Below are 17,121 nucleotides of genomic sequence, written 5' to 3' on the forward strand. Positions count from 1 at the left end.
ATATGGAACAACTAGGAGCTGCCACCACAACTTTTACTTGCTCCATTCGCTAACCACCCACCATTTTGCCACTCATGAACCACCTGACCAAACACCTCCCCCACAGCTTGCCCCAAAGCTCACCCCCAAACCCCATCCCCTTCTCCCAGAGCTCATCCAAACAGCTCTTGTCTCACAGCTTATTAAATGTTTAATGGAGGAGGGTCCAAACTACTCTCTGAAGCACCTCCTTTAAATGTCACTCCTTCAGCAGCTCACCTGGGCTCCATCATTTAATGGAGGATGGGGATGTTTCAGACAAATGACTCCCCAAAGCATCCCCACCCTCCTTAAGGATGGTGGAAAGTGCTTCAGAGAACAGTTCGGCAAATTGCTCTCTGAGGCTCCCTCGTCCCATTCAATGTTGCTCCTTCCTCAGCAGCTTGCCTGGGCTGCTCACCATTTGCAACACTTGCTTCCTTGCCTGCCCGCCATACTCTTGTCATGCTGCAGTTGATGCGGCTACTTATTGTCAGCTATGTGAACTACAGTGGGACCTTTACAAAAGTATTCACATAAAGCTGTAAAAGAGGAAAAGCGGGGAGGTACAACAGCAATGGCTAAACCGTGCAGAAAACATAAACTCCAGAGAGAGAAAGCTCCCTGAAATACTGCCAGTGCTTTTTTTTCTTTAAAATATGTATGTTTAGGTGTACTCTCATTTTCCTACTCATATTGAAATACTGCCCCTCAATGAGGCCAAACTTAAATTCACAAAATGTTTAAGGGTATGCATATCCCCAGAAAAAAGCACTGGATACTGCATTTGGTTTCGGTTATTCATCCCTCCCTTCAAGGCATTTGCAGATAGTGAAAATCTTCTGTGAGCAAAAGTGCATGAGTTCCTAGATTAAATATTCCTGAATATTTTTGCACAGATTGTAGAACCGATATGTGACACTGCACAGATGACCATGCAGTAGAACATTTCCAAAATGCAGCTGTCCTGTTAAGACAGGGTCTAAATGGGTCAAAGTGTGTTTCAGGTTTTGGTCAAAGAAATCCCTACAGAAAGGGAATATGCATTCCTTAGGCTCAATATACAGTTAATGGACTTTAGCCTCACTAATTTCAATGGTCTCCTTGACTATATGCTGCACTGCATTACAACAGTAAAGCTTCTGCCTTTTGAAGGCTGTTACAACTATAACATGATCCCAGGAGATCCAAGCCTTATGCTACAAAAGCTTCAAGATACTTGACTGCTTCAAAGCCAGCAACTGTAAAAATGACATTCCAATAATGCGGAGGAAGATAACACCCTAAATCCGGTATAATAGGCTTTTGTGGGCATGCTTCATTACAAAAGGGCTACATTCATATTAATTAAAAAATACACTTAAAGTAATGGAATTCTTAAAGATGCATTTCTGCGCAGCATTAAAGACAACCTACACAAGCACTAATGTGTTATTTTAGTTAAGAAAAAATGTGTAAGTCCAACTAAGAACCGTGCAGAAGGTACAAATAAAACATGATAAAAGGAAAACAAGAACTGGGAAAGGCTTGACATGAAAGATACCAAGAAGCAGTACTGAGTTTTACTGGGAAAGTGCATCTAGCTTGATTAAGTGCTGATTTAGCTAAAGGCTAATGCAGAAACGTAAAGATAATGCTGAGGAACAGTCAAGAGACGCCAAACCAAATCTCTTATATTTGTGATAAATGCAAGCAACCAGGAAAGTTTATCAAACTGAAACCCACACAATGCTGCATAATTATTTCACATCAATTGTATTTTCTTCTCATTTCCATCACCTTATTATTGTTAAGCATTATATATTTTGTTTTGATAGTGGTGAAACTGAAGTAATGAATATAAACAGATTAGAGAGGGAGCAGCCTGGGGCAACCATCTGGTTTGCTGATCTCCAATAGCCAAGCAACCCTCCATTTGGCCCCGAATGCATTCCCCACTCCAACCCATTACTGAGAATGGCTAGCAGTTAACAGTCACAATCCAGTTAAAATCTTCTAAGCCTTGCCCACATGTTGTTTGAATATTTCAATGCCAGAAGTTCAGCTCTGTTACCATAAAGCCTATCACTTGGTGCCATATATGCTAATAACCATCTGCCTACAGAGGTTAACAAGCTCCTGGTGCTATATGATTTCACATTGCTGTTCAATGCCACAATAAAGGTCCATTAAGCAGTGCCACTGCACAGTCAACACTTTTATGATGAAGCACATAATGATTCAGCAATGTACAATATTTGTGTCATTTAGTTAGGTACATTTCATTAAGCAAAATGACACACACCTTTAAACACCCACTCACACCTCCCACAGCAGAATTTATTCTGGAACGGATTCAACAAGCTATGAATTGACACTCTAGAGGTTCAATCTCTATTTCTATGTTAAATATACGCACCATGGTACTGGTACCACATGTCATCTTCCCAATGTTTTACAGTTTCATAAAAGATGAAGGGTTACAGATCTACACTTATTTCTAAAGAAGACAGCAGTAAGTTATTTCTGCAACTCTGCATCATCAACTACGGCAAGTGCAGACCTTCACCGTTCCAACAATTCAAATAACATAATTCAGTTGTCTCATAACATGATGACCCAATGTTCAACACAAAAACTGACAAACCACTAGGTAATTTTGCACATGTCTGCTCATCAGGAGTGAAAACTGGCTGCCATCAAGTGATCAAATAACAAACATTCCCTTGCAATAGGGGCACACACAAGTTCCACAACTTTTGCTACTAGAGAGCAGCCGGTGGCAAGGGCCAGAGCAAGAGGCCACATCAGCTGCCGCTGCCACCTGACTGGTTATTTATATGGCTCTGTCAATTAATATGAGAACTCTGCTGCCTTAACTCCATCATCCAGAAGTGCTTTAATGCACTTTAAAAAGAAGCATGAACAGAAACATCTGTATGTTTCTATTTAGGTTAAAACCAGGTACTCAATAATAATAACAATAATAATACCCTGCCCATCTGGTTCAGCCACTCTAGGCAGCTCCCAACAGAATATTAAACAGAATAAAACATCAGACATTAAAAACTTCCCTAAACAGGGCTGCCTTCTAAAAGTCAGATAGTTGTTTATTTCCTTGACATCTGATGGGAGGGCATTCCCCAGGGCATGTGCCACCACCAAGAAGGCCCTCAGCCTGGTTACCTGTAACCTCACTTCTCAGAGGGAGGGAACTGTCAGAAGTTTAGTAGCAGGAAGATGTACTAACTTGGAACAACCCAGCAATGAAACCATTTCTCATCGTAAGAATCTGCCTGTTAAGTGCAACACCACCCAAATGTAGAAGACAAGCCAAACCCCAAAACACTTACAACATTCGTTGCTTTAGTTTATTTTTTGGTCGCCCAATAGGTTTTGTGTATCGCCGCCTTATCTGTGATGCTCTCTCTTGAAGTAACTTCCTTCCTTTTTTCTTTGGTCTGCAGACCTGGCAAATCCACATCCCTGCATTAATTATTCAAAAAAGATTTTGCTCAGGTGAAAGTGCATGAGCATCAGGTCCCAGTCGTTAATTCTAGAAATTTCCCAATGAACAACAGAGTGATGCTGGTACATCCAATGATAGGAAGGTTTGTAGACTCTTGGATCTGTTACCAGAAACCTGAAGTCGATGAGACAGCAGCAAATAAAGCAATCTCACCTACTGAAGAATTTCAACACCTCAATTGTCAATTTTTATTGTATTTTAAATATATTGTAAGCCATGCCAAGAACCCTTGTTAGTAGGTAGGGTACAAATATTCCAATAGCACAGTGCAGTTGCAGAACCCATCTGTATGACTGTCCATGGGCCACAAAAAAAGATTTTGCAACTGTGACTCGGGTCCTGGCAACATCCAGTCTAGGCACAACTGATGTCCTATGCCTTTTAGGAATGGCTATTATTTCTAAGGTTGAGAGATGGTAAATTAAAGTCACTGGGATTGCTGGCCTACAAAACAGCAAGACTGCAACTTGTCTATTTTGCTAGCATGCTGAAGTGGAGAAGACAAGCTGGTATTTTAAGGCTACATTTAACTTTTAAAAGCTTTAAATTAAATATTCTAGGTATTAGAATAGAATACAGATGACTTTGAGGATACAGAAGATTGTTTCCTTGCAATAACAATAAACTGATTGCCTGAATCAGAATGCTGTAACCAGCATTATCAGTACCAAAAGCTTTTAGTGGCTTGAACTATAAACGACAATAATAAGAACCACATTTTGATCAGCCAACAATTTTGACAGGTTACTGTCGCCTTCCATTTTAACATTACAGGTAACAACGTGAGCACATTTTCTTGCATGCATGTGATAAAGAAGGTGAACTATATTTACGGACTTCTTAAAAACTGCAAAAAGAAACGCCAAGTCCTATTATTTGAAGGGTAATTTGGTAGAAAATTAAACTTAGATGAGGGAAATCTGAGCTGATGGTCCATGCTCTGCCACAAATTTATACTGTGACAAATCCTTAACTCTCCAGCTACAGAAGCTCTACAAAAAGACAAGAACAACAAAAAAGAACCTAAACGGCCCTCTTACAATTCAAATGTACTGTATTATAGAAGCTATAAAGAACACATAGAAAAAAGAGGGACTATTTCAGAATGTTCCATCACAAACACATCAATGTATGCAAGAATGAATAGCTTATGCATAAATAATTCACTGAATCAATTCATAATATTGAACTGAAAATCAAGATACACATGGAATGTACAAAAACATACATACATACATACATACATACAATCAAGCCATATACACTGAAAGCATTTTCAGAGATCACCTTTTGGCATTCGGGAAAGAGGTGGGTCACAGCACTCCATGTGGAAACCTCTATCGCAAGAATCACAGAAAAGCATATTATCCTGAAATTGAAATGGAGGGAGGGAAAACAAAAGTAATCTTACAAAAATATATTTTCATGGAGAAACTAGCAAAAGACAAAAACAAACAAACCATCAATCCCTTGGCATAATTTTCACCCAATTCCTACTACGCTGTAAATTTGGTTCAACTAGACCTAAATAATTAGACCAAACATTATATATTATTTGTAATAAGGGATTAAAACTTACTGCATTTTTGCCTTGGATTCTACAGGCACTGCACGTCTTGCATTCAATACACTGCCATCTTAAGGCTTTTACATTTGTCGTCAACTCCAGACAGAATTTCAAACAGGATGGATGTCCTACAAAAAGGGAGTATTCATACATGAGGATTATTAATGTTCCAGATCACCTAAAGCTCTACGACATCTTCTCCAAGTACTGGCTACTTTCAGAATTCACGTCTTCTCTCTCATGGACAGAGAGACAGCTGCTATTACAAGACTGCCCAGAGAACCTCAATTATTTGGTGTCTAACAAACGTTAACAAATATATCCCTTACTAGTACTACTCAGAGTAGACCTATTTAAATGAATGGACCCAAGTCAGTCATGTCCATTAATTTCAATGGGTCTTCTCTGAGTAGAAGCAGTGTTAGAAATTGGGATAAAATAGCTAGGCGCCAAATGGCTCCCGGGACCTGGGTGCCAAAACAGTATGTCTAGTCACCATGGGGGGGGGTCGGCAACACTTTAGTTGCAATTCACATAAGAGACACATGCTGAATCCACATTTTTATCAGAAATTGTTAATACATGTTTAATTTTGGTGTTGACAATAAAAATATTGGTACCATACTTCTGTTTTCAAAACACTCTACTCTTTATTGTTAAACTCCTTAACATATTGTCTATCATTTCAGTAATCCTTGAGAGTTCAACTACTACTATGGTGAGCTTTAAAAAATGTATCTTATGTGCATTTTCATTGTATTTCTACTCTTTTCTCTACCATAAAGAGAGAGAGAGAGAGAAATACTTGCCAGTTAGTATTACGTAGGACTTTTTATTTGTGGCTATGCACATATATGTCTGGATGTAGTAATTCAAAATTATTCCTGCTTCCAGTTATTTTTATTTTCTAGCTCTAATTTACAGCCACACACAAGCACCAGACATGCCTTAAGTGTCTTTTTTACAAGGTGCCCATTCAGCTTCAAGTATGTTTGGAAGAAGCCAATTATCTAGAACTATTTCAAACTAGCTTCAGGCTTGGTTTTGGCACTGAAACAGCTTTGGTCACTTTTATTGAGGACGTGCATCAAAAAAGAGACAGGAGGAGTATGACCCTGTTTGTTCCCTTTGTTCTCTCTGTGGCTTTTAAAGCCATTGAGCAAGTTATCTGTTGGGTTTGCTCCCTTTGGGACTTATTTTCTGGGTTCTGGAGTGCTGGCCAATGAGCATGATGAAGGATTTAAGGCAGAGCTTTCCAAACTTTTCATATTAGTGATACACTTTTTAGACATGCATCATTTTGGGACATGGTAACACAATTTTACTAGCAGACCAGAGGCTAAACTAACCCCTTTCCAGCCCTGGGAGGAGTGCGGGGTGTATTCGTGCAACATACCTACACACTATAGCCAACACGCTAACGTGTCACAACACAAGCGTTTGGAAAGCTCTGATTTAAGGGGTCATTCTTATTACCATCATAGAAGCTTTTGAGATACACATAGTGATTATAGGTATCTGACTGCTAGTCAAGAGAATCCTGGTTGCTCCTTGAATTAATTAAAAACAAGAAAAAAGGATAGGCTTTGCATCTTGGAAGCTGTCCTGTCTGGGCTGGAACATCACATAATTTTTGGTTAACTGGAATGAGGCTTTGAGAAGCAAACAAAATTAGGCTAAGGAAATAGTAGACTGCAGGTTAATGTCTTTGTTTTCAATTTGATTCACACTTCTAGGTGCGAATGGTTTTTTGTAGCAGCTTAAATTGCCTTTGCGATGAATGACAGGTCTCCATCTGAGAAATGAGGTGAGCTTTGGTTTTTAAGTATCTCTTTGATTCTGGAACATTGCGCTCACTGGGTGCCTTTCATCTGAGGCTAGTGAGTTTTTCCACAGATGGCACTACATATGGTGGCAAAGTCCCTTATGAAGATTTAATGAGAAAGAAATTATTTAGGGAATGGAACTGGAGGGGAACAACCAGTGTCTGGCTGGAGATTTAAAATAAGAAGGATTTCGTATTAGAGAAACACACAAAGAAAGTTGGTTCCCCCCAATCCTACTGTAACAATTTTTAGTGTACATCGTTTTCTCTCCATGAATCGCTCTGTACCACTCCTACCATCTTTCTGGGATACTGAAAGCACGGTGGCTTGGTTTTCTTGATAGATAGAGAGGAGGCCTTGCTTTTGGCTTCTCCTTAAGTCATTTTGGGAATATTTTTTTTCTGCTGTTACCAAGAGGAAACTTGTATTCTTAGCCCAACAGAGGTTAATTTTTCTAGATGCTCTTTCTTTTATTTTTTGTTTTCCTTAATCTCTATGGACTATTAATTATTTTTTTCAGGAATCTTCTAACTGGAAAAAGTAAATTGCATCACAACAAACTTGGTAGATACAAGATTTTTGCCTATCTTATAATTTAGGCAGTTATTAACTAGTTTTGGCTCCAGTGATTGCCTATTTCATCAATGAGTTCCAGTGTTCTTAGCGATTTGCTCTTCTGCAATCAACAGTCACTTAGTTTCCACTCTGTGTGAGAACTAAAGGGCTCCCCTTTCTCAGCAGGCTGCAAGGAAGCTCCACCCACATTAGTCATATGCCCCAGCTCTGACCACTTTCCCTGAGTGAATTAAGCCTCCTCCCTCATGCCCTATGACTGCTTTAACCATGTGTTTTAAGGCAAGGTTTTAGTCACAGAAAATATATAGCATTATTATGCTTATGCCTAATACTCTGCAACATTAAATAACGGTCATGTATATATACATATATAATATATTAAAAAATACAAAAAATACTCAACTACAAGACACATTTCTGCACCTAAACAGTGCTTCCATCTTCAAAAGAGGAAATAAAGACCTTCATGTTGTTATGAACTGCTGCTTGCCTCTGATCTAATTTGTGTCTGCTGTCCTTCTGACCTGGACCCTCTCTTGCGTTCAACATATTCATCTCTCCCCTCAAACAACTGTGACACAGGCACCCTTATCCATGTCTACTCAAAAGTAAGTCCAGTCCAGTCCAATATGATTATAGTCTAAGACAGTGGTTCCCAATTGGTAGCCTGTGAACCCCAGGGGGTCTGTGTAACAGCATACCTAAGCCCAAAGTCATTTTTATGAAAAACCTCTGAACAGCATGAAGACTTGGGTTTTTTTTAAAAAAAATTGATGTCACCTGCAGTTAAGGTTTAGCCATCTGGCAATTTGACTGCCAATCTCAATGTCTCATATTGTATAGCTAAATAATGGTAAGTAACTAATTAAACATAATTTACCTTTAATGAGGCAAAGAGAATGCATCAGTGTTAATTCAAACTGAAGCTGAACCATGAAAGTTGGGCGCTTCCAATTCTGCTGTTCCTTAGAACTGTCAGTGAATTGTTATAATGCAAAAAAGCTGATTACATTATGCACTGATTAATGAAATGTTGTATTTGCAGACAGTCAGAGCATAATGAAAAGCCATATTTGCAGACAGCCAGAGTGTTAATAACCAATCTCCAAAGAGCACCTTATACACATTTAATAGATACCAAATTAAATTGTATTTTCATAAGTGAATTGTGAAGCCAATAGATTTTTTTTAGACATATGCAAGAACAAAAAACTACATCATTTGGGGGGGGGGCTCTTGGCAAATGCATTCCTCATCTATAAAATAGTATCATATCATCTTAAAATGGCATTAATCTATGGTGGCATCCAGATGCAAAGCTAAGCTATAAACTGCAGTTAAGCACATTAGTCTGTACACAAGCGGCCTGCTCATAGACACAACTTGAATTCTCCTACTTTTCTCCTTTCCTCCAGCAGGGATCCTCCAGCAGGGAAATGCTCAGCTTGTCACTCTGTGGTTTGATTCCCCACTGGAGAAAGGGAGAAGAAAAGTGTGTGTGCTTAAGCTGTGTGCACTAGCTCATGTACAGACTAATTTGCTCAACCGTGGTTTATGTTATACTGTTGCATTACCCCACACCACACCCCGCTAAATTCTTAAGTCTTAAACTGTAAGGTTTGCAAACGCAATTCCATCCCAACGTGCCACTATGCAAGACCAGTGTTTACCTATGTGATACACGAAGCACATGTAGCCATTGGGTTATATTCAATTAAATTCGACTCAGAAGACCCATTGAAATTAATACGCCCAAGTTAGTCATAGTCATTCATTTCAATGAGTCTAGTTTGAGTAAAAGTTACAACCCATAAAATTTAAATACACATGAAGGGGGGAAAGTAGCCCTTAAAAGTTATTCTACAAAACGGACAGGTTTTGACAACTCAGTTCTTTAAAACTTGAAATGAAGACAACGATCTCCGCTGCTAAGACAGCAACCAGGAGCAGTATGTATTTTACAACTAAAGAACAACCCAGCAAACCAACCCTATGATATGGATATACAGTGGTGCCCCGCAAGACGAATGCCTCGCAAGACGGAAAACCCGCTAGACGAAAGGGTTTTCCATTTTTCAATGCGCTTCGCAGGACGAATTTCTCTATGGGCTTGCTTCGCAAGACGAAAATGTCTTGCGATTCTTGCGATTTTTTTTCGCTCCCCACCCCCTTTTTCTAAGGCACTAAGCTGCTAATAGCCTTTTAGCAGCTAATCCGCTAATCCCTTAAGCCTTTAATAGCCGCTAATAGCCGCTAAACCGCTAATAGCGCTAATCCGCTAATAGGGTTGCTTCGCAAGACGAAAAAACCGCTAGACAAGAGACTCGTGGAACGGATTCTTTTCGTCTTGCGAGGCACCACTGTACCGCATAGTAAACTATAAAGTCAAAATGGCTTTCTCTTCTCTGAGATAAAGGCCTTTTTGGCGACCAAAATATCACATTCTTCAGTTGTATCTCACTGACTTGTATGCCATTTTTGGATATATCATGGCAGAACTTCTATCATAATGTCTTTCAATTCTTTCACAAGTACGATACTAAACTATTGTGAAACATAAGGACTACAGCACTGAACCTTCTGTACCTGAATTAGATGCTCAGAAAACAAAATTCTGACCTCCTTCCAGGGTTAGAGCGTGTCACTTTCCATCTAGCTTTGAAAGCTGGTTACTGCACCCACCCACATCACCAAAAGTCAGGCAAGAATAGATATTTCAGGACCAAAGCAGGAGATCCTAATTCTCAGCCCCACAAGTTTAAAATGATAAAAGAAAAAAGAAAAGCAAGCAAGGGTTGATTTGAAAAGGAAAGCTTTCAAGTTCACATAGGAGGAATTTACTTTCTTCATAGGCATAATAGACTATCCTAACATCTCTTGATGCTTTTCATAAAACAAAATAAGTAAGTGCTAAGAAGGAAAAAGTGACAGTAGTAATAATTAAATAATAATTTTTAGAGTTAACTTTTGGTCTCATCCAAAATACATAAGGTAAAAAGAAAGTTAACAAAGAACGTCAGAGAACTATACAAGAATCTTATCAAGCACAAAAGCGCAGGAATGGCAATAAACATTTCATTTTTATATACAATTTTAATAGCTGGGGATGGAAAATGCAAATTTTGAACCTCAGAGGGGAGAAATGTGGCTTTGGTGGGGGGATAAAACAGGGCTAACTAAGCACACCAAATTTCTCTGTCCCAAAGATACTTTTCTTGTTATGTGTCTTTGTGAGTAACTGGTAGTTATTCGGGCAGTTTCCAAAAGCTCGCAGAGTGACACTGATTAGAAGTCACTCAGTTGTTGACTTAACATATATTTGTGGTGCTGAATGATGTATAAACATTAAAATCTCAATTTCTTCCAGCAGATGTGGCTATAAAGCACATTAAATTATTTTGAACATATTTGTTTTAAAAAGGTAACTAAAACTCTGAACACAACAAAAGCATAATGGGGGGGGGGGCTTTAGCTAACATTTTCACTCTGTGAATGGAAGGTGCTTCTCTTCCCCAAAAAGGAAAGCTGCACTCATAGAGGGAACACTTCAGCTCACAGAAGTGATGTACCACACCCTCAAAGAACCACTGGCTTGCAAAAACACTTGTAAAAGACTGCGAAAAGCTCTGTCTAATTTGGTCAGTGAAAGACTTACCACTACTGCCACAATCAGCACAGGAAAGGAGTTCTTCTGGCTTTTTCTCACGATTAGATTCTTTTGTCCCCAAACAGAAGCTACATATTGGAATGGGATCTGCTCGTGGCTAGGGAAAGAAAGTGTTGAATCAATTATTGGTTCTCTTCCATACAGAATCTTGTTTCCTGTTTTTGTGACCTCAAAATGTTATTCTCTTTTATTAAAACATGTTAGGCTTTTGTTTCGCAATGCAGAATTAAAATATCCTTAATATAGCCTCAGTTTACTAATACTAGATATTAATACCAGTTTGGTGCTTTTTCTTAGAATACTGAAAAAACTTCAGTGTAAAAATCATCTGTCAACATTTGGTTCTTCTTTAATACACACACAGTTTTGAACACCAAGAAATAGCTGTGGAGACTGAAATTAAGAAACAAGTTCATGAACAGCAGCAGCTGTTCTCTTTCCTTACATGAAAACCAGACAATATTCCCCTCATCCACAAAGAGATCAGCAGCTGTCATTCTTAAATTACACCTGAACTATTTTCACATGTATGGGTTCATAAATTATGTAACTGTGGAGCCACCACAGAGTAGCTCCCTTCCTACTATCCGGTAGAGCCCCCTGTGCCACAGCCCGCCCAGTTTAGCAGAGTCCCACAACCCTCAAGAGAGGTCTTTTCGGGGGGAGGGCACTGGGTGAGAGGAGAGAGCGGCAAAGTCATATTCTGCTGAAACTACAGATTTCTACAGATCCAGATTTCTCTGGATCCAACCCAGTATCAAGAGGGAAATAAAAAAAGAGAGAGAAAAGGCAATTTTTAATAATTCCTTAAAACAAGGAAGCTGACTATTTAAGGGGAGAAGTAAATAGATAAGGAATCATGAGCACACAAGCATGGAGATTGGTGTGGTGGTTTAATAAGATTGGTGTTTGAGAAGAGGCAAAACCAACGAAGAACAGAGAGCATGCAATGAAATGAGTACAAAACCATGAAAAGAAATGCTATAATAGTAGAGGAAGACATGGAAGGAAAACAGGTATACTATGATTTTTCTGTGAACAAGCAGAAGAATCGTGAACAGACTATACATTTTAACTCTGACAGGAAGACCTATCAACAAATCAAAGAACCCCACTTAAGCCAGAATTTCAAATATTAAATCAATGTTTTCCCAATCATAAACCCATTGTATTTACAATTTTTTTAAAAAAAAAACATCAATCTATTAATTGCAGAAATAAAAGATCCAATTGAGTCAAATATTTCCTTGACTCCAACAATGATTTCAATGAGATAACTTCATAAAACAGACAGTATATTAAAGCATGTGTAACAGAAATTACCTACCATCAGCTAAAGGGCACTGGCTGCCTATATGCTACCAGGACAAGGTTAAGGTCTTACTTTTATAAACACCTTAGGGCCAAGTTATCTTCCAGATTGCCTGGATTCCTATGCCCTGGACCAATCTGTGTGTTCAGCAGATGGGTGCCTGCTTAAAAACACATCTGGTAACAACACCTAGTGCTTTTTCCCCCAGTAGATTTTTGAGGTGTATTCAAATTCTAAGAAAGCACAGCACTCTTCTAAAGAACCAATTCAACTTATCTTCACACAGCCAGTCAGTCACCTATGTGACTATAGTTACCTTATTTTGGAAAATACATCTCATGCATGACAGAGTAAATCTCTGGATACAAAAGATGCTGTCCTGAAATAGAAACCCCTTAGGCAGAAGGAATTGTGCTGGTGTACCAGATGTCAGAGCATTTCAAATTACTTTACTGACCAGATAAAATCTGAACTACGACAACTAGGATACAAGTATAAAGCAAGTTTAATACAACATCAATAAATGATTGGTTAAAACTCAAACAGCAATACAGAAGCTAAGCCAACTAATCCAGTATCCACAATTTATGAACTAATGTCAATATAATTCAAATTACATTAGTTTGAACATACTGAAGGCTGTGTTCCAAAGACCAGTAAGAAAAACAGTTTTAACAAGAAAGCCTACTAAAGTAACTAGATCCAGGCTGAAAGCCTTAGTCTGCAGCTGAGCACATAAAAAGTATGACCCAATTATTCAGCACACAAAAACACATTTTATGATAACCTAATTAATCATAAACACAAAGTTTCAGACATTACATAATTTTACAGACTTGTTTTCCATCCTCTGCCAAACATAGCAATTTATAAGAGACATAAATCTATACCTGAAAAGTAATATCAACAAAGTATAGGAGAGGGGAGAGACTACTACTACTATTTTTAAAAGTACCAAACGAACTTTTACTACGCAGGGCATTTTATAAGGATTTCAAATGGTGAGGTTGATGTTATAACCAGGGGTGGATTTCCCATCATCCTGACCATTGACCACACTGATGGGGGCTCAAAGGAGTTGGGAACAACCGCTGGAGGGACAATAGTTTAGCCACTTCAGCCTATTAAAAAGGGGGGCAGGGACACCAGTATTTCAAAATTCACCAGCCACAAGCACACTTGTCATCTGCCTGACATTATATTTCATGCAATCGTATCTTTTGGGATAGTTTCTCAGCTACCATACAGAAACTATAGTCTAGCAACTGATCCATCACAGGACAGAGGTTAATCAACACCTGCTTAATATCAGATACAAAACCTTAGAGACAAATCCCGGAGAATATCAGTTGTAATATGTGAATGAAGTTTGCAACCCTGGAAAAAAGAGCTGGAATGATCTAACAGCAAAAGTTGTGTTATGTAATAAGCCAAGGAATGTGAACACAGAAACATCAAGGTCTGTCTTCAGCACTGCTGCCTCACCTGGCTGCGGTCTGGGCATTTACTATGGCCCTGTGATTGTGTTAAGAAATTAGCCAGGCATGTTTTGCAACTGGCACAGGTCCAATTGGGACCACACAGAGATCTTTGGATGCCAGGCTGGCGAGCGACACCTCCATCTGGCTGGCCCCTCTAGCTTTCTTAAGCGGGTAAGCTGAAGAGCTTATTTATTGCATTTATATCCCATCCTTTTCTCCAAGTATATGTTTCACCCCCTCCTCAGTTAATCCCTACAACGATGACCCTGTGAGGTAGGTTAAGAGGCTGTGACTTGCCCAAGGTCACCCAGTGAGTTCCACCAAAGTCACTGCTTGGCCATCATTTAGTTTAGCAAATTATTAATTTTTAAAATGCCACATTTTTTAAAGGAGTGAGGAAATTAATATGTAAAATATAGAATGATTCAGAATCATTACAGATACATATTCCAGGTGACCAATTTGGACTAGATTTACTATGAAAGCTCTTAAAGGGTTGTAACTCCCACTGTTCAATGACATAATATATAAATCTCTAAATTTTCATACAGCTGAGTTTAAAGGATAGATCAATGTGTTTTCACTTGACCAAGCAGCCCAATCAATAGTAACAAGGACATTCTGCTGTCAAATGCAAGATACTGTTGATACCATCAGCTCACACAGCAGCTCCCCACAGGGGTTTTGTGTTACAGAACCATGTTAGCTAGATCCTACCCATCCATGCTCTGAATAACACTTAAGATTAGTTTGTTAGATTTCTTCTATGCCTTCTTCTTAAAAAGACCCAAGGCATCTTACAACAATAGACAGAGGCCACTCCATGCACAATAAAGAATATTCCCGTCAAGCTGCATCATGCTAATTCTCTAAATTCTGGTAGAGGGAGACCATTCTTTTAATCAGCGTTTACAGATGTTATCTGTCTTGCCTACCACAGCAGGAAAAATACATCGAGTAATGTTTTAACACATTTCACATGTGTTCGTAAGCAAGCACCCAATTGGGATTTCTTCTCACAACAGCTGGAACCATTAGAAGCAAATTCCAAAGTCATGATTGATCAATAAGCAGCATAAAAGACACTTATAAAAATTAAATTTGAGCTAATGAAGATTGCATCTTACTTCAATAGGTTTTACTCAGATATATTTTAAACATGCTGTTTCAAATAACTGTTTTAAGTAAACTTGGGTATTTCACTGTAAGCCACTTTAGCTGAAAGGAGAAGCAATACCCAGATGTGTAATACTACTCACCAAAGTAGTGAGACTGTAGGAGTGATAAAACAGTGAAATATTAGGAAATGCAAGAATGCCAAAATACAGATGTCTTACATCTGGGTCAACAAATTCACACTGAAGGAAACTATAAAATGGAGCCAACAGTTCTACCAAGCTCTAGAGAACCGCAGAAGCAAAGCACACCTGGCATTTCTACATTGTACACTTTTCAATCCCCTTTACAACTGTGCCAAGTAATTTTATTTCAACAGGTTTGATATAAACAGAGAGGGTTTAAGATACAGAAACAACTGGAACTATTCAATTGATTTTAAAAGGCCAGCCGAAAGTAGAGAGATTCTAGAAAAAGCTTAACTACTCATTTAACCTGGAGAAGTAACCACACAGAAGGATTAAATTACAGTGGTGCCCCGCAAGACGAATGCCTCGCAAGACGGAAAACCCGCTAGACGAAAGGGTTTTCCGTTTTTCAATGCGCTTCGCAAGACGAATTTCCCTATGGGCTTGCTTCGCAAGACGAAAATGTCTTGCGAGTCTTGAGATTTTTTTCGCTCCCCACCCCTTTTTTCTAAGATGCTAAACCGCTAATAGCCTTTTAGCAGCTAATCCGCTAATCCGCTAAGCCTTTAATAGCCTTTAATAGCCGCTAAACCGCTAATAGCGCTAATCGGGTTGCTTCGCAAGACGAAAAAACCGCTAGACGAAGAGACTCGCAGAACGAATTAATTTTGTCTTGCGAGGCACCACTGTATACTTAATGCCAACAAACCTTTTCCCTTAAATGGCAGAAAACTACCTTGAGAAAGAGAGCTCAGACACAACCTGACATAGCTAATGATGGACAAACTTCCCTTTGGCTCATTTCAGTCATTTCCCCCAAAACATTTCTGGAAAATGCAAAAAGAAAAAGCCAAACCCTTTAGGTTTTTCATGAAAAATCAGAATGCAGATGAGTGGAGCATCATTTCCAATTAAGGAGAGGATAGCAAAGCATCTTCTGTTTCCAGTAAGTGTTCCCACCCCAAGTCTTCCTTCCCCTTCAGAAATATGATGGGGATTTGGTTTAGGACAGTGAAACAGGCAGGGAAAGGTTCCTAAGAGCAGCAGGGGCAAGGCCTCAGAATAGGAGTGCAGATAAAGGAGAGAACAAAACAAAAACTATGGAACACGTTCCAACAATATTAGAAACAAAATATGAAAAAATACAAGTGGAAAGGCTTCCTACAGAAATATAGCTTATTCTCAATTACTTCTAACGGAAGAGCTGAGAAGCAAAAAGAATGATCCCAGCCAATGCTGTATGTATGTGTTTGGCTTAAGTTGCCTCCTGAGGAAAGGAGGAATGAGAATCATGTTCCTGGCTAAATAAAGCTCTAGAATGTTCCTGAAACTGGCTCTGTGTAGGCATCAATTCCATGCGTGTAACTCAGGAATGAGGAAACTGTGGCCCAACCGGTGTTGTTGTATCACGACTCTCTCCCATTGGAGGTTTTCAAGTAGAGGTTGGATGTCCATCTGCCATGGATGCTCTAGTTGAGATTCCTGCACTGCAAAGGGTTGGACTAGATGACCCTCAGGGTCCCTTCCAACTCTACAATTCTATGAAGTGTCACTAGCTCCAACTATCATGGTGAACGGCACGGAAGACAGATGCTGCAGTAAAATAACATCTGGAGGGCCACAAGCTCTCCATTTCTGGTGTTAGTTGCCGCAAGATCAAGAACTTAACTTTGGAGCCACTTTATCACTCTACAACTCTTCCATTTAATAAATAAATAAAATACTACCCTTTCAGATGATAAACTTTAAAAAGAGGCATGCAGCAAATTGTTCCCTTCAAAGGCAAGCAAATCCTGCCAAAGAACAGTTCTCATTACCCATGGTACTTCCACAAAGAAGTATCAGCCTTATTAAATTACAAC

The 17,121-nt window shown here is 39.1% G+C and overlaps 1 protein-coding gene and 1 long non-coding RNA gene across 14 annotated transcripts in view; one reads left to right on the forward strand and one right to left on the reverse strand.

Moving 5' to 3' along the window:
• KAT6B (lysine acetyltransferase 6B) overlaps positions 1-17,121 on the reverse strand; it is an 85,172-nt gene that overhangs the window by 43,283 nt on the left and 24,768 nt on the right. For all 13 annotated transcript variants that reach the window (XM_083440252.1, XM_083440249.1, XM_083440240.1 and 10 more), the window contains 4 exons: positions 11,151-11,259; positions 5,106-5,221; positions 4,814-4,895; positions 3,351-3,483 (listed from right to left, as the gene is read on the reverse strand). In XM_083440252.1, coding sequence (XP_083296378.1) covers positions 3,351-3,483; positions 4,814-4,895; positions 5,106-5,221; positions 11,151-11,259 — 440 coding nt within the window. The remainder of the gene's footprint in view (positions 1-3,350; positions 3,484-4,813; positions 4,896-5,105; positions 5,222-11,150; positions 11,260-17,121) is intronic.
• Positions 1-17,121, forward strand: part of LOC310677591 — a 49,176-nt gene that overhangs the window by 23,688 nt on the left and 8,367 nt on the right. The gene's annotated exons all lie outside the window — the stretch shown is intronic.

Source organism: Podarcis tiliguerta (assembly GCF_965153285.1).
Source record: "Podarcis tiliguerta genome assembly, chromosome: 5".
NCBI lineage: Eukaryota > Metazoa > Chordata > Lepidosauria > Squamata > Lacertidae > Podarcis > Podarcis tiliguerta.